We start from the raw sequence: 23,274 nt of genomic DNA, 5'->3' as shown, positions 1-23,274 counted from the left end.
AGAGACCATCCATATCTTTCTTGTGGATATTTATCCACCGCCTAAAAATCCTTAAGGTAGATCTACGTGATCGAGAGCGTGAGGTTCAGCGCTACAAGAAAGAACCTCTAGATCAAGCGGCATATCAGGCAGGTATATACAACATTCATGCAGACACGGTAGCAGATGCGGTAAATGGCTACCGGGTGAATGTAGTCCTTGAAGAACGACCGCCTCCCATTTCTCCTGAAGAAATTGATCGCCCCCGGCAAACCAGAGTAATTCTGGCTCAATTACGTACCGGCCGATGCAGCCGCCTCAACTCCTACAGAGCAAGGATTGATGCCGACGCGCAAGATGTATGACCAGATTGTAACCAGGGACCGCACGATACACGTCACGTGTTTAACTGTCCAGCCAGACCCACTCGACTCAGACCCAGATACCTGTGGACGCACCCCATCTTAGTCGCAGAATTTCTGGGTCTTGATACTCAACCGAATCGAGCAGACGAAAGATTGAACGCAACAAACTGCTACAACAACAACACCAATCAAGCTTATAGACAAAATTTCCTCCGAAAGTATTTTAATCCGGATTACAAAAATTAATTTTTTTTCTCTTAAAGATGGTATGGCCTAAATATCACTTCTGATGAAGGGTAAAGGATAAATAAATAATCATAACAAATGGCTTATGGTATTTCAATAATTTTATCATAAGACAACATTTCAGTGAAATTTTATCTAAAGACGGAATTTCAGTGAAATTTTATCTAAAGAAACAAATTTTAGTGACATTTATCCATAGACAAATTTTCAGTTTATTGCAAAAATGATTTTTTTTCTCTCTAAAAGACCATATAGCCTAAACAACCCTTCTGATAAAAGGTGAAGGATAAGTAAGTAATCATTACAAATGCCTTATGGTATTTCAAAAGAGATAACGACTCTGTGAATATCATTTCAAACTCTTGGCATCAACCATCAGAAAGGAAAAACCCCAAAGGTATTTTCATACACTGATTTGAAATGCAAAATTTGACCGACATTAAAACGAACTTGTTTCTCTCCACTCATCTCCTAACTGGCGGCCTTAGCAGTGAATTTTACTGGATTGAATAAATCAGCATATCAATACAGATCATGTTGAAATGATAAAGTGTTGTGTTTTTCTTGGATATTGGGCTACCAAGTATGATATGGAACATTGATTTGCATAAGAAAAAAAGAACATGTTATATATGAGGGTCTGTGATATTCTTCCAATTTCCAGATATTTTCAGCATAGTTGGGAAATAAGGAAGGAGTAGACAATTATTATGACCGCATAAATGGTTCTTCAATTACAATAAAATGACCATTGCATTTGGAAATGAGGCACGATCTTATTTTGGGGAGGCCATGTTGAAACTTTGTTAGGGGGTAGGTAGCTCAGGACCGATAGACCCTCAACTACTCGACTACGTCCCTGTTTGCATGGATGCTTATATGAATAACTCAGGTTATCTACTCACTAATGATACAGCCTTCAATAAGTGGTGTCATAGTGAATGGGCATGGCCAAGTAGATAAATTTAGTTCAAATTCATAACTTAATGGTAGGTGTACGTATTAATCACATTTAGAACTGCCAACCGTACATATAAACCACTAACCAACTAATCTTTAATTAAAACATTTATGTTTAAATAACTTATTCAACGGCGGTTAGCTCAATCTATCCCCCAAGGAATAAGTATTGTATCGTATTGAAAACAGTTTAAACTTACCCCTTTGCTGTACCGAACTGGCAAATACTGAACCAGATAAGGAAGTTACGCCGCCCGTTGAATGTATTATTGGTGTTTTGCGCATCAATTGCTGTTGCAATGCACTACCACTGCTACTGCTGCCACTGGCGCTGGCACTAATACTGCTACCACTAACGCCACCAGCACCGCCGCTACTATTCTGACGTATAACTTGAGCATGATGATGTCGTTGCGGTTGCGACGTCTGTGACAGTAGTGTATCGACACCCTTATCACTCTGCAGATAATTATTGATCACAATTGCACGTGTGGGCGTTGATCCATTTAGCAATATCTGTCGTGTTTGTCTCAATTGTTCCTGCGATGTGTTTGAAGATTCCGAAGAATCCTCACCGGTGGCTGTAATCATAGTATTATTCAGACTACTGGTACTAACATACTGATGACCATTCAGGCTATTGAGGCCATCGCTCAGTCCGGAATTCTCGTCCAGATCGTCGTGCATTGAAGAGTGCTGGCTCAAGAGTAGATTGCTACTTGTGCTAGGATGATTATCTATGGCCGATGAAGATGACAATTGCGGTTCCATTTTCACAATAGTCGATGTGGGGGAATTGTGGGCACTGTCGCCGCCACTACTGCTTGAGCTGGTGTTGCCGCTGGTCGTGGTACTAGTTGCCGTGGATTTGATGGTCGAGGTTGCCTGTGACGTCTGAACACGCTGATGGACTTGCATGTGGGTTTGCAATGATGATTGTGTGTGCAATTTCTTCTTGCAGATCTTACATTCGAATGGAAAATCTCCGGTATGTGTGCGAGCGTGTATTTTGAGATTGTACCGTTGGCCAAAGCCTTTGCCGCAAACTTCACATCTGTAAAGAAGAGTAGTGTTGTTAATAAATTAGCATTGAAAAATGTTTTTACAATTACGAGTATTGTGGATCTTTAAAAATGAAAAAAAAAAACATGCAAAGAAATGGTAAACAACTAAAGAGTCAACGAAGTCCTTGGAGATCGACCACAACCCATTTCATTTGAAGAAGTTAGGAACCACAAATCAAACGCTACCTATCCTACTCGACTTAAGACTATATACCTCTGTATGCACCCAAACTAAGCCGCAGAGTTCCTAGATCCGGATACTTAACAAAACCCAACAGACGAATGGATGACACAAAACACGCTGCTACGGTAACAAGAATCCCATCCAATTTCATTGGTTGCCTGTTGTACGTATCGGATTGACCCGATGAAGTCCTTCATCAGCAAGAGCTGCCGCCTCTGTGTACAATATGCTGGCCTGCTCCGAGTCTTCCAAGTCCGAGCCGGAAAGGAGATGAAAAGATGAACGGATACATGAACGGATACAATAATCATCAGTTAGATGCACCACATGTAATGGCTTGATCCACCAGCGGAAAAGTAGGAATTGCTCACGCCTTCCAAGGCTTAAGGACTGGAGAGTGTAATATGTGGGAGCATGCTGCGCGACCCAATCCTCATTAGCGTGAAGAGCCACCCTGCCACCAACACCACCTCTTCCACCCTGTAAACTATATGTTCGTACCGGATTGACCCGATGGAGTGTTTCATTGGCAAGGGCTGCCGCCTCAGTGTACAACACACTAAAGAGTTAAACCCCAAACCTGTTTAACCTTTACATTTCCCAATTCCCTCCACCACCCTCTGGCGTGGAGATAATATCATATGCAGATGACTGCTCTGTCCTGGCGGGGGGCAATAACAGTAACAGACTGCGTGACCAAAAAATGTTTAAATCCGAGACTTGGCAGAATTATTTGACATGTGTGTAGGTTTCGCCAGTGTCCGCCAACACATGACAACTATCTCACAAAGCTGGTCTACATGATATTCTCCAAGATGCAATAATAAGTGCGATCTTATCAAACCGACCGGTGGTCCGACCATTGCCGATGAAGAGAAAGACCTGCCGAGGAGTACCAGAACTGCTCCGGTATAACAGATAGATCTCGTATCGTTTAAGGTTAGACGATTCAATACAAATATTTTGTTGCCCAAAAAGTAATTGCGTATTTTTCATATAGTCGGCGTTGACAAATTTTTTCACAGCTTGCGACTCTGTAATTGCATTCTTTCTTCTGTCAGTTATCAGCTGTTACTTTTAGCTTGCTTTAGAAAAAAAATGTAAAAAAAGTATATTTGATTAAAGTTCACTCCAAGTTTTATTAAAAATGCATTTACTTTCTTTTAAAAAATCCGCAATTACTTTTTGGGCAACCAATATATGCCCCGAGTGCGGTACTACACTCTATGAAACAAATCACCTATTTATTTAGATGCACAGCGAAACCAATGAAACTAACTGCACTATGGGCGGATACCGTTGAAGTAGTTAGATTTTTTATAGCTTAATCTAGGAACCATTGTCGAATCAGGATGATCTCAGAGTTAAGAGTGGTCTAGGAAGACAGCAGAATAATCTTGCAACATGTGGCTACAACAACAACGACGTGCCGCAGTGCGATACCACTTAGTAGAACAGTTTTACACGGTTGATTACCTCCTAAATTTCGCCAGCATTAGGAGGAAATAATCAGAGCCCACCGTGGCGCCGATGTTAGAGGGTTCAAATCCCGACGTGAGCAAATGTGAGAAGTTTGCCCCTGTTCCTTAATGGAATCTTCATAAGCACATTTTCAAGGAGGAAATAGCCACCGCTGAAAATTTGTCGGCTATTCCGTAGGGTTTGAAACCACTCGTTCTGCAACAAAGGCGGTTCGTCATCTGCTCAACGGAGGGCTCCTTACGCAAGGAAAAAATACCAAATTCCGATGGAAAGTTTAAGTGTGGGAAGACATTCGGATATAGGTCTTGGGAAGAAGTTGGGAATTAAGAAGTGACGGTTGTAGCATATTTCGATCTCAAGGCAGTAGTATCGGTCTCGATTTATATGGACAAGTCAGAAGGCGTTGACGGCTCTGGCTAAGGTCAAGTCGAGTTCGAGACTTGTGGAAAAATTCAAAGCATAACAGGATCCTGTGATATAGACTACCAATCAAAAGTTATTGGAAAATAAGTATGCCAACGTCTCTAACAAGTGGTGTCGCTAAGCGGCACGCCGTTCGGACTCGGCATAAAAAAGGAGACCCCATATCATTGAGCTAAAATTTGAATAGGACTGCACTCATAAATACATATGTGAGAAGTTTGCCCCTGTTCCTTGATGTAATGTTCACAAGCAAATTTTTAAAGAGGAAATAGCCATCGCTGAAGATTTGTGGGCTATTCTCGTAGGGTTTGAACCCACTCGTTCAGCACCAAAGACGGTTCAGCATCAGCGCAACGGTGGCCTCCTTACGCAAGTTGGACAAAATCAAAAATTTCGATGGAAAGTTAAAGTGTAGAAAGACAACTTCTTCCCAAGACCTATATCCGGTCTTTCATTTCATTTCTATAGGAAATGTCTGTCAAAATTTCATTTCTATAAAAAATTTGGTCAAAATTAGATTTCTATAGGAAATTTTGTTAAAATTTCCGGCAGAAACGTATACTTGGCCATCAAATCAGAAAAAGAAACAAAATATTAAATTTTCTAACAGCTTCCTTATCATATCATATTTAACAGAGAATTTACCAAAACTACACATCAAAAAAATAAACAAAACCATAATGATAACACAGTCGTTTGGTCATTACAATTTCCCCGTATATGACTTTCACACCTTATGTTTCCTTGCTTGACTTATTCAACAAATCTACTGTTAATGCCACTTTAGATGTTTTTGGATCGCCTACAGGGTCACTTGGGTCATTGTCCTCAATAACATGGCCCCGTGCAACAGTATTCATGTTTAAATTTAAACACGAATCCTTTTGATTTCTTGAATTCAAGTTGTCATTGGAGGGATTGTGGATCTCAGAATTCGCGTGTATATTTTCTCTTGACTCAGGGCGCTCATAAAGTACCTCCAAATCTTTCCTTAAATCTATATTAGCATTATCCTGGCCCATGGGATCGATCCCAACTGCTGGCCATTCTGCCATATTTATGGCCAATTCGAAATTATTGGCGTTATTCATGCAATGGCTTTTGCCTAATTCAATATGTTCAAAGCTGTCAAGCGTTTGGAATAGAAATCCTGTGTGTCTCCTAGGTTTTGGTAATTCAACTCTGCGACCTTTAAAACGAAAATTTTTATTGTTTGAGCGCATTCTTTTGCGAGTTTTATCAAATTCATCGCCTGACATGGAATCAGTACTGTAGGTTCTTTTCCGCGAATCCTTTAAAAGCAAAAAAAAGAAGATACAGAATATACCTTTATCGAAAACATAGAAAAAATTTATGCTTACATCCAAACTAAAGTCTTTTTTGGTTGGAGTTGATGGAATTTCGTCATACGAACGGCCAATATCAAAGCGATTTTCATCGAATTGTCTTATCAAACCGTAATAGCTTAAAATATGAAGGGACGCTGTGACAGCATCCTCAAGATTGTCCACCGGCACCACATTCCGCATTTGTCGTTCGACTTGCTCCAATATGAGGCCCAAGGGAAATTTTTTAAACACGTTGCCATTACTTAAAGCGCTCAACGCTTTCATCACGTGCCTATTAACCTTTTTTGGTACATCGATAAGTTCCATATCCATTTTGTATACAGGAATTTTATTTAATGCGGATTGCTTTACAAATTAATTTAAAAAATATTAAATAGAAACACAGATTTCGGAATAAAACTTCCTTTTCTGAAAGATTCGAGAAGAAATTCGAAGTACTACTGAAGCCAATCTGATGTAAAATTTAAAAAAGAAATATTAAGAATTTTAAAGTGAAAGGGTGACAGGTTTTTTAAGAGGCATATCAATACACATTAAAAAAATGCAATGTCATAAAGGTGGAAGCCCATTGCAACGTTTTTTTTGGTCTTAAATAAAACCTCATCAAACTCAAAATATAATGCAGGGAATATTAGGTTCTAAAAAAAGTCATAACCCTAGCGTAGAGCTGTTGTTTGACTTTACAATGTTAACGATTTTGTTGGTTGATGTTTGAACCAGTTGGAAGAATAAGCGCCGGTAGAATTCAAGATACTTGATCTTGACTCCTAATGGCGACTAATGGACCCCTGAATCGTATCCTTTTCAGTTGTTGCGGCCCCGATCACTGTAACTGCACACTTTGTTTTATTTCGAGTTTATTTTGAATCTGCTATGGTCTCCAGCCCTAGCTCCAGAATTCTCAAACGATACGACTTAAGCCAGGAAATGGGTGGTAGGAGTAGACGACTAAGACCTATATTTGGTTGGTAGAATAAAGTCAAATTGGTTTCAGCATTCTGTTGAATATTCTACCAGTTCTGTATGAACAGGTAATGAGTGGATCGCGTCTAAAAACATGCCTCGCAGGGGATTCCTGCTCGGTGAGTTAGTAGTTCGGGTGTTCCTTCTGATGATAGCTCAGAAGCATTTGTTTAGAGGATAGCTTACTATGGTCATGCAGATGGTAGATTTTTTCCATCTCAATTCTGGATGATCTTTAAGACTGCGTTCTAATAGGTCTGCAGATATCGCTATCTTGATGCTATTGCACCTCGTCGCATATGATATTATCTCCAAATCAGACACTAAAGCCTTTGATAATTTTAGAGTCACCTATAAGACAACCAAAATAAAATTTTAACCCTATCAGGATAATATGGTTGTCAAACGAAGGATATTAAAGAGTTGGAATTAGATATGTTTATCGAGACATCCCATCCCACCCCATTTACAATCCCGATTCCGATACCGGAAATTCCCGGGAAAAAATAAACTTATTTAAAATCAAGTGATACAACCATTATTAAGGAAAAACAACCGTTTTGTTAACAACTTGACAACTGATGGGGCCACATCGACCTTTAGATCTACTTGCGTGGTATTTGGTTTGGAGTTTTAAATTTATGAGTTCACACTACATATCACATTTCAACCAAATGTAGCAAAAATTCAGTTGGTATGGGGGCTATATCTATTTATGAACTTATCCTAAAAAATCTGGTGTACCAAATTTAAGTTAGTTAGATAACAATATTAATTGTTAGGGGCTCAGAAGTTAAAATCGAAATATTGGCCCATTTGCAATTCCAATCGACTACAAATTTCAATTTTAAGGGGCAAAAATTGTCTAAATGAGGATTCAAGACTGTCAAAATGCAAATTTTGCCCCTGCACCTTTCACTAAGGACCAGAGGCAAACTTCTCACATATCAATGAGTGCAGTCCGATTCAAGTTTTAAGCTCAATGATAAGTGGCCTCCTTTTTATAGCCCTATCCTACCCTACCCATATCCTACCCTACCAACATCCAACCCTACACCCATCCTACCTTACACTCTGATCCTACAAATGCACATGTAGGGCGACTGGTACAAATGAAAGGTCTCTAAGAGTAGATAAGGAATTAGATATCGAAAATTGCGATTATGTAAAACTATGCAACGGCGATGTGGGCTAAATAGCAGAGAGAGACACAAAGCAGAATATGATTCGCACCTGCCACAATCCAGCTCTACGAACTACACATTACCATGGCAGCCGGTTGTACGTACCAGATTATCTGCAAGGGCTGCCGCCTCAGTGTACTACACACTGCTACAACAACAAAGACTGCGACAGGATGTCTCTTCAGTTCTCATGTGGAACAACACCATCGGGAAACTCACTACCCGTGCAAAAGGTTCAGCGCTACCAGAGAGAAACTCTATATCAAGCGGCGTATCAACGGGTTTAAATATCATGCAAGTCACCTATATAATCTGCAGAGATTAACTTCCCTCGAAAAACCACATTAGTTCTGGCTTGACTACGTTCCGGCAGATGCAACCCCCTCAATACCTAAAGAGTTTAGATTGATATCAACTAGCTGGCTGCTTCCCGCCTGTAATCAGAGACCACACTGTACTTATCAACTGTTTAACTGCCTTAAAAATACTAGAATTAAAATCATATCCCTCTAGACGCATTCTACCAAGGTCGCAGAGTTTCCTGGCATGAGAATGGGAGGAGTAGTCCGACTTTTTACATCGCACCACGTCTTGATTCCGCTGGATTCTACATTCACATTCCGTTCAAAGGCAATATTTTTGGATATTTAATGCTTTTGGCCGCTTTTTCGTCTAGTTAAAGCTCCTTCGCCGTATGTCTTTTCGAGTGCCATACATAGTCTGGAAAAATTAAATTTAAACACAGTTGCGAGACGTATATCTCCTTCTATCCAAGGCAATGAATATAGCGTCGGTTGAAATGTGTCACGTCGCTTCTGTTTTTCACCACTACGGCAGTAATCTACTCAGTTGTGACATTAAAATGCGGCAACTAGTAGCAGGTTAGTCTCCACCGGGGTGCAGTGTTAAGCATACCCACGTTTTTGAAAACTCTCAGCTAATTGGCGATTCAGCTATAAAAAGGAGAGCATAAAACTTGAATTGGACGACGTTCGTTGAAATAGGAGAGTATGCTTCATTATTTCTAAATGGCATATTCCCGGCATGGTATAACTATGAGCTCCGCAGAGGCTGGAACTTTGAGCTCTGAGCTGTGCGGTGTTTATCGTTATCACGAGAAGCTGAGAGCTACCGGGCGCGTCCACGAGTTCCGTATAGATACGGAGTAGCCGCAACTGCAGTCGCGGACAATCAATGGTATCGAGCGGAGTCTCAGTGAGAGGCCGGGTGCCACCGGCTCTTACTTAAATACTGACCGCCTATGATGCTCGGTATGCCTCGGCAAGTTACTGGCGCCTTTAAATAACCCATTTTCATCATGTTGACGAGTATCGCTACTTCCACATAAAAAATATACTACAACAACAGAATATTCCTGGATTTTTTCTATCTAATGTTTGTTCAACATTCAAAGGTTATGTAGTAGGGTAGGACGATTAGTATGAAAGGAAAAAAATCTTAAATCTTCTGATACTTGGGATTGTGCTGAGCAAAAAAGTCCTCCCTTAGACCATACGTCTACGGTGATATCGAGCCTCCAGATTTTGACTTGCAATTTTTATCCAGACTATTGTCACGTTTTTTTATTTATTGGCCTATAACAGCCAAACCATTGAAATTTTCGATCCAATATTAAGACAAAAATTGTAGCCAATGCAAATGTAGAGAACTATCTAGTATGTCCCAAAAGCATTGGAACGTTCCTTCATACAGTTTTGGCCTTGTGAAATTGCACATTTTGAGTTAATATATTGATAAATCACCATTTTCAGATGTTCATTGTAATTTATTAATGTCTTCGCGAAAATTTTGTATTTTGACGTGGCCATAACTGCCTGAAGGAGCGCAATCCCAAGAATCAGAAACGCAGAGGGTCCCTTAAGATATTCAAATCGCCCCACCTATTGCATGGACGAAAAGTCATCATTTGGACGTCGATTGATGAATGATGTTCTCTCACAAAGTCAACATCTTACATTTCATAATGTCCTCCTATCCAATAATACCTCTTTGAACTCCTCAACGGAATCCCTTCCTTAAATCGAATCTTTCAATACAATCACATTATAGCCAAAGCAAAACTATAACCATAACAAAAACAAAGACTTGCATATATGTGTAGTTTTAGATTAAATCGATAAATTCCACAAATAGCCGCCTCATTGTAATGGTAAATGTAAATTTGTATTAGACTACAATGAATAAATGCTTGTTTTTTTTTTTTTGTGCCATTCAACAGTACAACAGAGCATAAAGTGATAATGGAGCAATTCAAATCTGAACCTTCTACTAATTTATTCGAGCCCCTACAAATTATGGTTAGAATTTTCTAACTCCCCGTCACAATGACCAATCAAGCAGCAGTATGAGGAAACATGTGTTCACTCATTCGCCCAGTAACTCACTCCACATCCACATCAACTTCATCATCATCCCTTAAGGAAAAATCAAATGATTTCTTTATTTGTTTACACTTTTTGTCGGCGAGGGTGTGTGTGTGCGAGAGCGTTGCGAGTTGTGAGGATAAAAATCATGGCAGTCCTTGTGTGAACCAAAAACAAGACTAAGAGGAAAGTGAAATGTCCAGCAATACTTTAGCTCGCTTGCATTCGGGATAATGATTTTTGTCAACTCAAGTGTCCAACATGTCCTCAAAAAAAATAAAATTCACCACCGCCACGAAGTGCTATGAGTTGATTATCTTCAAGTCAATGGAAAATGGCTTTTGTGTGGATGTTTAGGCGGCGACAGTGGCAAAACGAAATTTTAGCAAAAATATAGTCCCAAATAAGCTGTCATTTATAAATCATTTAGCGCATTAAGTGTTTCAAAAGTTCAAAAGACGTTCATTGTTTGGGCAAAAGAATTGAAAATGTCAATATAATCCCGGCAATATGGATGAGACAAGAGTTCCTATTTTTTTTAATAAATTTCTTTTCAGTGTTAAGGCTGTCAGAAAATGTAACTTAGAGCAGCGTAAAGGTTTATGTATTGGGTTGCCCAAAAAGTAATTTCGGATTTTTCATATAGTCGGCGTTGACAAATTTTTTCACATCTTGTGACTCTGTAATTGCATTCTTTCTTCTGTCAGTTATCAGCTGTTACTTTTAGCTTGCTTTAGAAAAAAAGTGTAAAAAAAGTATATTCGATTAAAGTTCATTCTAAGTTTTATTAAAAATGCATTTACTTTCTTTTAAAAAATCCGCAATTACTTTTTGGGCAACCCAATATCAAAACATTTTTAATGAAATAAAGAAATTTTATCACCATCTCGTTTACATAAAAATGATATATGGCATTAAATTCAACCTTTAAGACAAGCGAAATTACAAAATAAACTATGGCAGAGAACCATTGGACAAGAAACACCCAAAATAGAACATCATTGTGGGAACTGATTAGCAAAAAAAAAGCAGAACAGGACTTGCTGCTATCACCAAACATTTAAACCAAGGTCTAAATCTAGAAAAGGGTCAGTGGGCCTTTTTCTCAAGCCTGGATTTATTCATATTTCCATCATAAAATGAACAGCAGTACAACAGGACTTGTCACTATCACATATATACCAGTGTTTGGAAGAGATGACCTTGTCAAAGACATTCTATATCACCCTCTTCAATGACATCTTCCAAACTCGACGAAGAAGTGAATTGTGATGCACAAGCATCTTTGTGATGTAGGAGTGGCGACCTACCTTTTATCCTCCCATATCCACCCTTTCCATCTAAAAGGAAAATACGAGACCTGGAAAAGGGTACTTCTTATTCACAAACCAACAAAATTTCCAGAACAATCAGCGTCATATGGGCGGATCTTCTTTCTTTCGCCGGTCACAAAGGCTCTTAAAGCGTTGCTCATACCCAGCTCAGAACTCATCCCTCTTTCCTGTAGACCATTAACACAGATTCCGGCACTGGATAGATGTGTGCACCACACAAGCTGAAACTTTGAGGTCCAATTTTTGTGGTGTTCTTTGCTGTCACGAGAAGCTTATCTGCGAGATACCGGGCGCGTCCGAAGGTAGCAGATAGTGGAATGCTCCATACGGAGTAGCTGCAACGGCAGTCGCGGGCAATCAGCGGTATCGAGCGGAGAGTCTCACTGAGAGGTCGGTCGGCACCGGCTCTTGCAAAACACTGAGTGCCTATGATGTTCGATATGACAAGGCGAGTTATTGACGCCTTTAAATAACCAATGGCCACTCTGTTCCCGCGGCGATCGGCCGTTTCAACCGGAACGAGCTTGCTCACCTTGAGGAGCTTGACGAGGATCACCATCTCCACATGAAAATGTGGTTACAACAACAACAGATTCCATGAAATGCACAGAAGAACAACAGGAATATAATCCCAATCCCATGGCAGCCGGTTGTACGTACCGAATTGACCCGATGGAGTTATTCATCGGCAAGGGCTGCCGCCTCAGTGTATAACACACTGCTACAACAACAACAACAACAGGAATATAACATTATATTTGCAATACCACGGCAGCCGGTTGTACGTACGGAATTGATCCGATGGTTCTTTATCGGCAAGGGCTGCCGCCTCAGTGTATAACAAACTGCTACAACAACAACAACATTATATGTGTGACGATAGTCAGTCTGAATAAGGAAATACTTTATGAACGGACTGACTCTGAACCTATCAAAGGCATTCTATGTGGTCGATGTCCTCATCCTCCTCAATGACACTACCAAAGTTGACAATACATTTCATTGTAAAGTTAAACATAGAGTTCCTTGAGGTGGATATCTCTCACGAATCTCTCATCTCTTAACTCCCTTATATACGGTGTCTGTTCGATTTTGGCGGGAGGCAATAACAACGATGAGCTGAGTGGGGGAATAATTTGTTATCTCCATAACCAGATGGAGTTCTGTAGGAATTGTAACCTGTATGTTTGCGACGCAAAGTCACGGTTCACCATATTCATATTCTCTAACTGGATGAGAAAACTACATACGGAAGTCGGTAACGGGAAAATAGAAAATAGAAGCCTTGTACGAACTTCTCCTCCCAGAGGTGTCACACTGCAACACGCCGTTCAGACTCGGCCATAAAAAGGAGATCCCTTTTCATTGAGCTTAAATTTAAATCGGACATCACTCGTTGATATGGGAGAAGTTTGCCCCTGTTCCTTAATGAAATGTTTGTGGGCAAATTTGCAATGGCAACTAGACCGACCTGTTATCAATAACGCTACCAGCCTCAGCCGCAGTGGGGGCACCAGCAGACCTGTCAAAATACAGCTTTAAATACCATCATAGGCATTCTTTAAATGGTGAACCTCGACAGTTTTGCTTTACTGCAATGCTAATTAAGTGTGTAAAACAATAATTAAATGATCGCATGAGAAAAGGAGTCAAGGATTTGAAATGAAGCGGAGATGACCTAAACGTTTGGATATTGATGAACTCTTCTACTCTGGTTTGCATGGGAATTTTTTAACTTCTTATTCCCTTGGCCCATTCGCACCAGCCGAATGGGCCAAAGTATCTCCCCTGATATCCACTAGATAATGAAAATACAGTCTGATATTTATTATAAATGTATATCTACATGCCTGGTGACTACAGGACAGACTAGGGAGAAAAGCTTAGAAACGTAGTGTTACAATTTTGTTTAAATAGAGCTTTAAAGTGATGCCTCCGTTATCATTAGAAATTTCTAGTTTAACTATAACTTGAGTTTCTTATCTCTAATTTGCCAATCAACTAATTGACAATCGTACATATGGTTTGGAGTCCAATGTTTTCACACCTGTCGCTTGAAGTTGTGTCTAATTTTCTCAATGAATGGAAAACGATACTGCCTTAGGTTAGAACCAGCTTTTGGTTTTTTCGCCTTTCTTTCTTCATGATAACTCATCTTCGCCTTTAACCCTTAATGCCAAATTTGTTTTTTGATAATGACTCATAAGTACCCATTGACCCAATAGCCTAATACTCTGTTGTTATCGGTACTATACACCAATCTGCTTCATTAAAGAATCATAACATTGGAACAATACATATGTAAATGATAAACGGCTAATAATATTGTAATTAGGATTTCCGAATTTCCAATAAACAAAAGCCCACAAACAAAAACAAAAATAGTAATTGGAAAAAATGCAGTAGATTTACTTACTTGTGCAATTTAACTCCTGAATGTAGTTTGGAATGACCTCGCAGCGAAGCCAAAGCGCTAAATTGTTTGCCACAAATCTCACAGGTCAAATTTACGTTCTCATTGTGGATCTTTTTATGGACTTTGAAATATTCAAAGCTCATAAACTCCTTGTGACACACTTCGCATTTGTATTTATGACGCTCGGACTGTTGACCGGTGTGGACACGCATGTGTTTGATAAAGTTAGGACGAAAACGTACCACACGACCACATATTTGACACTCGTACGGCTTGCAACGAAGACAATGTTTCTCATAGTTTTTGAGAGACTTGAGAACCATGTTGCAGATGGCGCATTTCATGTTGTTGGCATGACCGGAGCGATGGATCTCATAGAGTTCTTTATTATCGAATTTTTCAACGCACTCCATGCACTGGTATATGGTGCCCGAGGGGGTGGACGTCGAAGAGGGTGGGGAGGCTGACGATGTGGAAGATGGGGGTGATGTCGAAGCTGTATTGCGGGTAAAGCTGGTATTTAAAGCAATTTGTTGTTGCTGTTGTTGTTGAGCTTGGGCCGATGTTGACGCCACTGGATGATGGGAGTTACTATTGGCATTATTCTGAGAAGATCTCTGTGGCGATCGGTTGGTGTTGTTGGAGGTGGTTGTTGCTATGGCAGCATTGGTAGGACTTGTATTTATGGCCATTATTGTGGATGAATTCGAAGATAATGCATTGGAAAGTATATGTGTGTTGCCTCCTGATGATGTGACCAAAGATGTTGGTGATATATTTTGGCCCTTGGGTGATAAGTTTCCTGTTAAATCGGTGGCTATGGGCGTTTGTGGCGAGGTGGTAACCAACATGGGGGTGCTGCTTGAAGAATTTGCCACACTGCACACGGGTGAGGCTTGCAATATGAGTTGAGTGGTCTGACCACCGCCTCCTACTTGCTGCTGCACAACATTCAACACTGCCATTGAACCGTTTCGCGACAACATGGCTGGCATTCGCACCAAAGTGGTACCCCCAACATTGGCCATGCCATTACTTATGAATACTGGACGTCTTTGTAGATGAGCTATAGCTTCTGATACCGGTACGGTAACAGATCGCGTGGTGGTGCTGACTATGGACCCAGCAGGCAAAACCAGTTGCGTGGCTTGACCCTCAGCATTTGTGGTCGTCACCGTGGTGGGACCACTAGTATAGGTTAGACGAGGTGCTGGCGCTGTGTCGATCATATCATCCATATGTTCCACTTTGATTTGGGTACCGTCCAATAGGGGCGGCTCCTCATCAGCCTCAGCTGCCTTGGCTTCCTCTTCGATATCTTGGAGATTTTCATCATTCAATTCAGGATCTTCTTCCTCATCCTCATCAAGTGACTGCTGATGATGATCATGGTGAGCTGCTGCCGCTGTTGTCGCCGCCAAGGGTAGCGAATTGTAATCATGAATGTCTGACGAACGCACAATAATACCACGTCCATTAAGAAAATGATGATGTTGCTGTTGATGTCTTCCACCTGCTGTTGTTGTACCCACAGCATGGTGTGTGATAGTTTTGACAATGGATTGTTGTTGTTGTTGCTGCTGCTGTTCGATATCTTGACTGGTCTGACTTAAATCGGAAGCGCTTGTTATGGGTGTTGTAGAATTCGGTGGGGTCTCAATTTTTATAACAGTTGCAGTGCCGGAGCCACCCACGCCCGATAGGGCCCCTTGTGAATTACTTTCTGTGTCCATTAGTTGTTGTTGACCTCCTCCCTTAACAGAGGTCATCACATCATTGTTGCCGCCATGTTGTTGCTGCTGCTGATGTTGCTGAAACAATATGCGATGATGGATGCTGCCGGCACCACCGCCACCACTACTGTGGTCGCCATCATCATCATCATCGTCATCATGCTCCATGGGAGCATCCTGTAGTATAAATTCGATTTGTTGCGACAAAGCACTATCATTCATGGCTATTAGACCTTCCAAGTCTTTGGTAGCCATCGAGGAACCATTACTCATGGAGAACAGCGAGGGAAGACTGCGCGACGATAAGCCTCCGGATGAGTTGTTGGAGCCATCCATGTTGCGGCCCGGCCAATATGAACTACTGGTCTATGCTATAAGCGCTTTCGGAGACAATGGTGATGGTGAATTTGTTAAACAAAACAACACAACTCCTCAAATTAAACTCATTTATGCTGCGATTATTTGTGAGGGGATTCGTGGAAAAGAAAAATGTTCCCAAGAAAAAAAGACTCTAATTTCCTCTTCGTCCTCGTTCACGTCGTCGTCGTTTTGGAGCTCGCTCGTGGTCTGCTTCGTCGCTACTTCGCGCTGCCAACTCTGAGGTTGCTGGTTGTTCTTAGATTTAAATGTTTTTCTTTTTTGTTTTGTATATTTCTTGTAACATTTTATTGGCATTAATTATAACACATTATTGTAGCCGCGAATTTTTTCGTTTTTTTTCTTATTTTGCTTGCTTGCTCGCTTGCTTTTAAATGTTAGGAATTCTGTTTTTAGTCACAATTATTTCATAGTTTCTGTGAGTTTCTTGGTCTTCTTCTTCTTCTGGTCGCTGCTGTTGTTAGCATTCTTCTCAATTTAATTATTTGTATGTGGTTGAATACTTGTTTTATTACGATTTAATTCATTTTTCTAATTACAAAAAAACCAGGAAAAAAGGAATTTTATTTTACTACGCACAATTTTAATTTTTTTGTTCCTTCCACTACGATTTTTCACATTCCATCTTTCGTTTCCTTCATTTCTTCTAGTTTTGAGAGTTCACCTTTTTTCCACTACTCACTCACTCGTTCGCTCGCTTGCTACACTCACACATGGGTAATGGAAAATACGCGCACTCACACACTTGAACATTTGTTGGGGGAAGAGACGGACGAATGATAGGCAGCAAGCAGCAGACACACAACCTCACACACATTCATGGAAAACGTCAATGTTTGACAAATAAACCAAATTTTCCTCTGCTGAAAATGGTTGGATGGAAAACTTTTGCTTGTTCCTTTTGCGCTTCTGGTTCGTTGTCGTCCGACGTCGGTCGCTCGTTTGCTCTTCTACGTGAATTTCGGTGTCTTTCCTTTGTTTTCCTCTATGTTTTGTTCATTTGTTTTGTCGTTTATAAACAAAAATCGCACAATTTTATAGAGTTGCAATTTTTGATTGAAATGACCAGAATTTCAGGGTTGCATTAATTGGTGTAGAAAAACAAAATAATTATTGCAAAAATTCACAGGCACGTACAATTTTTAAGGCATCCAAAGCAATTGCAACACAATAATAAGTGAGTCTAGCTACTTTTAATTAAGTACACACATTACGAATAAATCGTATGATATATCGTAAGATAACAATTTTATTAAAAAAAATGTCAACAAAAGCCTGTCAATGTTGATGGCCGACTTAATGGTAGATGGTAGAATTCTTTAAAATAACTCTCCTCAACCTAACCTAAACGTAAAAGACGAATATTCACATTTGTCTATGAAAATTCTATTAGGGAACAGTGGCAAACATATCTCACATATCACTGAGTGCTGTCCGATTCATGTTTAAGCTTAATGATAAGGGACCTCCTTTTTAAAGCCGAGTCTGAACGACGTGCCGCAGTGCGACCCTTCTTTGGGGAGAAGTTTTTGCATGGCTTCTATGCATGGCATAGCACCCCACAAATTGCGCCAACATTAGGAGGGGAAAACCGACGTTGAGTTTCTCGCGTGAATTCAATCCCAGGCTTTCAGCGTCATATGCGCACATGCCAACCTGCACGCTATGGTGGTCTCCAGAAGACGAATATGATACCCACCCCCAAAGCGGACATATTTACCAACCATCCAAATATTGCGGGAGTAGAATGTGATATTCACATTCGATGCGAAATGTTTGAACGGCCACTTAGTGGGAATACGGGCTTTATATGAAAGCTAATTGGGGCTGAAGCACGAACCTGGTATGTATCACCAAGTTCGTGGCGGCCCACGCACTTGGCCCCCCAAACATATTTACCAGCAATAGATGATATAAAGCGTGAGGTGCAGTGCTACAAGAGAGAACCTCAAGCGGGCTTAGACAACATTCATGCAGACACGGTAGCAGATGCAGAGAATAGCTACCGGGTGAACGTGGTCCTTGGAAACGACCGCCTCCCATTGCACCTGAAGAAATTGACCTCCCTCGGCAAACCAGAGTAGTTCTGGCTCAATTTCGATCCGGCAGATGCAGCCCCCTCAATTCCCACAGAGCAAGTATTGATGCCAACGTGCAGGATGTATGTCCCGATTGTGACCGGGGACCACACGATGGCCAGACCCACTCTTCTCAGACCTAGATCCCTCTGGACGCGCCCCATTTTAGTCGTAGAGTTCCTAGATCTGGACACTCAACAGAATCAAGCAGACGAAAGATTGAACAGAACACACTCCAATGAAGAGTATTTAGTAGTGAATACAAATCTGAAACACAATTTGTGTGAAAAGAAAATATGAGTTCTTCTACTGAAAGGTAGTTGGAAGTGGAGTATAAAAAAAAAACATCAACATCAAGGTATTTGCGTATGAATCTGGCAATCCAATCGAATATATTGTCGATCCATATCTGGTCAGCCGACTTACCCGAAAAAATTCTTAACCAGATAATGTTGAGCTTATTGAAATTTTTTAAGGGCCTTGCCAACACGTCCCTTAAACGTAAAATGGCAAATTATTTGGGTGAGATAAGTCGAACTTCAGTAAGTGGAAAACCACACTACACTCTGCAGACGGCTTCGAGAACTTATCATATGCAATCCCTTGGCAGCCCGCACCGGATTAACCCGATTGAGTCCTTCATCGGCAAGGGCGGCCACCTCAGTGTACAACACACTGCTACAACAACAATAGGGTCAACTCTACCTTGTTGCATATCTCACAGCATTGTTCAGTACAAGGACAGCGAAGTAAGTCTGCCAGCTGAAAGCAAGGGTCGATGACGTAATGATTCTTTCCCATTCTATCCCAAAATACTAGGTTTCACATGTCACTAAAAAGTAGAAAAAGGACTTAAGTCACAATTCTTTCTCCTTATCTTTTGTGGATCAGCTCCATCAGGTGACAAAGATGCTTCCTGTGCATAAACACAATTTAATTCTTTCTAGTGTTTTAGTGTTTCTACTGGCCTGTTACTGTAACAATCATCTAAATCATTATCTTTCGGATAGCCAACCAACGGCTAGAGACGTCACGTTGTTTCTTCACGATCTAGAGAAAGAGGTTCAATGCTACAAAAGAACATTTATCGATCAAGCAGTGTATCACGCGAAGTAGTGAACGGCTACCGAGTGAATATGGTTTTGGGAGACGAAACGCAAACCAAAGTACTTCTGGTTCAATTATGTATATTCCGACAGACAAGGCTGCCTCAATTAATACTGAGCTAGTATTGATGCCAACGTCCTAAAAGTGGTGCCAGGTTCTTTCGTGATAAATCGTCAAAAAGGGAAAAAATCGTCAAAGTTTGTCTTAAAAAAACGCCATAACCATTTGATGGGTAGAAGACCTTCGGAAGCTCGAATAATGAGAGCTGCACGGTTTAGTTTTCTACTACTTTCAATATCACCAAACATATATCATTACTTGATATCGAGACACAAAATCTCAATTTAATTTTCCGAAGACAAAATTTAAGTAAAATTTTCTTAAAAACAATATTTCAACGAATTTTATAAAAATATTTCTTTCGACAAAATTTTAACGAAATGTTGTCTAAAAGAAAGCTTTGTAAATGGTAGAGTATAGCAACTCTAAAATATAAATTTTTACCGATAAATTCGTCAAAATAAGAAAAGACGTCACGTCTTGCCTTTTTTGTCCCTCGTATGAACAGAGACCAAAAGACCTAACTGATCATCTACCTAGTCAATCATGCTCGACTTACTACCAGATCTCACTGGACGCACCATCACTCAAGTTGGAGAGTTCCTCGATGTGGATATTTAGCAGGGCGTAGCGACCGAATTAGGTATGTTGACAAAACAACATGTCGAAACAACAACAAGGTAGATAGATAAATTTCACTGTGTGTAACATGTATCTCCTGCTGAAAAAAACTTTCATCTCGGACGGATTAACGGCTACACTGCTTTCGACCGCTCATTCTGCCGGGGTATGTAATCCTTCCTAAAGAATATCTATCAGAGTGCCTGGAAACTTTTCTTTCACCTCAATGGCATAGTCATTATTGTAAATGCCTATTTTCTTACTTGAGGTTTCTCTCTACTAATCAGTCTGTGTATATATGCACAGGTTTCAAGCCTCTTGTAATATATATTATAGCAAATAAGTTATTAATAAACTTCTTTTTGCTTAGCCCACCTTTGCATGATTTATTAAATTAGATTTTATTCGGTCTGTTCATTGCATTTGCATTTTTTTTTTTTTTGAAATATAGGTGATGGGAAATTGACGATAGTATCGATAATATCAATATTTATTATTAAAAATATCGAATGTTGCGATTGTCGATTGTTTGCCAGTTCTAGCCAGGGTTCGAACCCAGCGTAATAGGTGGACATGTTAACCAGACTAATTGGTATCAAGGCTGCTCCAACAAGTATATGTTTCACTATGATAAACATTAATTTTCGCTTGTTTTTCCTATGTCAAGTTCTAAACTTCAAATCTGCAATAATTGAACAGTGGCAAACATATGTCACATATCAATGAGTGCTGTCCGATTCAAGTTTAAGCCCAATGAGAGAGGACCTCCTATAAATGCCGAGTCTAAACGACGTGCCGCAGTGCGACACTTCTTTGGAGAGAAGTTTTTGCATGGCATACGAGGGAAAAATTAACATTGAAAGCGGACATATTTACCGACCATCCCAATATTGCGTTAAAATCATAGGTATTTGGGAGTATAATTTGATATTCACATTAGACCGCCTCCCATTGAACCTGAAGAAATTGACCTCCCTCGGCAAACCAGAGTAGTTCTGGCTCAATTTCGCTCCAGCAGATGCAGCCCCCTCAATTCTGCAATAATTGAACGATAAATCATCGAATTGCCAAAAAGGCAATGATTAGAAATTGACTCCGATTCAAAATCAAAATATGTGCAAACATTTTACAGCATCAAATGTTGGTTAGGTATTTATAGAAATTTTAAAATTAGTCCATCTTAATCAAACATAGAAAACACATTGGATGCCACAAGCTCAATAACTGAATAAACTCGAATTAAGTCATGTTTTTCTACTACCAACAATTTGCAACTCTGGACGGCGAATGTTAGTTTATATTTTTAGCTTTCGTATTTTAGTCTTTCTTTCACCTGTGTTATTTCTTAGCTTTATTTTTATCCCCCAATCCCTTATGGTGTTGCCTAAATCTGCTTTTTATTTTTTCTCACCTTTCTTTGAGCACTCTTTTTTCACTTGTATTTATTTTGTTGTTTTATTCTCTTTCATCCTTTCGCGTTTCCCACACAATCATTATATTTCGTTTCGTATCGGTTCCTTTTTTTTGCTTGCTCGCTTGCTTCTTTTTCCTTTTGTGTTGATGGTTTGGCTGGGTTGTTGGTGTTGTTGTCTTGGACTTCTCTCCCGTCTACCACCAACAACTAACCAAACAACTTATTGTGCCTTTCGTTCGAACACTCGTTCCCACTCGCTTACACTTACAGCACTTGCTGCAAGTTGCACACACAAACAAACCGAAAGAAAATAACAAATCTGTTTTATTTTCATTGAGAGTTTTGGAGCTCTTGACGGGGTTGCGGGGTGGTGGGTATTTTTCATTTATTGAAAATGCTGCTGCTGCTACAGCTCTTCTATTGTTGTTGCTGTTGGCTGTCTTGTTGTGGCTGCTGCTGCCCGTTGTTGGTGTTTGTTTTTTCCATCGCTTTTTGGGGTTGAATTTCAATGAATGCTTCTTTCTTTCTGCCTACCGCTGCCGAATGCGGCAAACAAAAAAGTTTCCGTTAAAAGAGGATGATTGAAGGGCAAAGAGGATGCGGCGTAAAATTCAATAAAAAAGGCACCAAATAAAACACTCACTCACACACACAATTACAACACACACCAAATATTTTAATGTGTTCTTCTTCACCAATTTTTTTTCCAATTTTCTTAGGCTTCTCTCACTTGTTTCAATAAATCTTGTTTGCTTTTTTAATTTCAAATTCTTTTATAAATGTGTTTTTCATTTGGAGATTGTTTATTTTAAAGGAAAATGAGTAATTTTCATGTTCATTCAAAAACAAAAATCTCTTCGCCGTATCAATTTTTCTTCACTTCACAAATCATTGAACGGTGCTGCTCTTTGCTTTAATTCATTTTTTGCGTTTATTTTATTGATTTCCTTACCGAATTCCGATTTGCATTAATATGAACTGTTCGCATTGTAATTTTTTTTATCCGTATTGAATACTTTGAACTCTTTACATAAACTTGTGTTCTTGTCTTAATTATTAAGTTATTCTATTATATTATTCCATTATACCTTGCACTGAAAATTAAACAAACTGTCGCCGAATGAAAATGAACTGAACAGACAGGGATCTAAATCGATAAATAAAATAGTCGATGTCCGACAAGTCATCGTTTTAAGATATCGCATAATCGACTTGATCATAATCGTTTGTGATACAAACTACCTGCGAGAAGTTACCATCGATTACCAAAATTGGTAACTCAGATTAAGATGATAACAATACTATAGGGTGACACAAACATAAAAAAAATTCAGAAAGTACGGAATTTATCAACCTTTTTTAGCTACTGTCGCCAGAATATTAAGCTGTAAGTTAACTAACGCTAGTCTGGAAGCGGTATAAGGACTTTGTTCAAATAGCTAGATCATCAGTTTTCCCTTTATAAAATCAGCTGACGAGAGCCTTAAATCCTTAAATCATAACCTGTGCTTATTTAATTTAAAATTTTCCAATTTCAGCGTAGTGTCCAA

General features: G+C 39.8%; 2 protein-coding genes across 5 annotated transcripts in view; both read right to left on the bottom strand.

The window, feature by feature from the left end:
* LOC106085672 (uncharacterized) overlaps window positions 1-22,831 on the bottom strand; it is a 28,756-nt gene extending 5,925 nt beyond the window's left edge. Inside the window, exons 1-3 of one of the 4 annotated variants that reach the window (XM_059366742.1) lie at window positions 22,813-22,831; window positions 14,334-16,975; window positions 1,751-2,604 (exon numbers count right to left, since the gene is read on the bottom strand). In XM_059366742.1, coding sequence (XP_059222725.1) covers window positions 1,751-2,604; window positions 14,334-16,402 — 2,923 coding nt within the window. In that variant the 5' untranslated portion in view covers window positions 16,403-16,975; window positions 22,813-22,831. The other 3 variants (XM_013250005.2, XM_013250004.2, XM_013250006.2) reach the window with 3 other exon arrangements.
* On the bottom strand, window positions 5,298-6,498 carry LOC106085673 (uncharacterized). Its single transcript, XM_013250007.2, has 2 exons — window positions 6,065-6,498; window positions 5,298-5,995 (listed from the first exon to the last, which is right to left on the bottom strand). The coding sequence occupies exons 1-2, from the start codon at window positions 6,362-6,364 to the stop codon at window positions 5,438-5,440; spliced, it is 858 nt and encodes a 285-aa protein (XP_013105461.2). The 5' UTR covers window positions 6,365-6,498; the 3' UTR covers window positions 5,298-5,437.
* Window positions 22,832-23,274: the final 443 nt, after the last annotated feature.

Source organism: Stomoxys calcitrans, chromosome 4, assembly GCF_963082655.1.
Source record: "Stomoxys calcitrans chromosome 4, idStoCalc2.1, whole genome shotgun sequence".
Taxonomy (NCBI): Eukaryota; Metazoa; Arthropoda; class Insecta; order Diptera; family Muscidae; genus Stomoxys; species Stomoxys calcitrans.
This window is presented reverse-complemented; position numbering and strand designations above follow the sequence as displayed.

Coding starts and splice junctions, on each gene's coding strand:
- LOC106085673 (XM_013250007.2), bottom strand. CDS start 6,364: ATGGATATGGAACTTATCGATGTACCAAAAAAGGTTAATAGGCACGTG. Junction 5,996..6,064: donor AAAAAGACTTTAGTTTGGAT/GTAAGCATAAAT, acceptor TTGCTTTTAAAG/GATTCGCGGAAAAGAACCTA.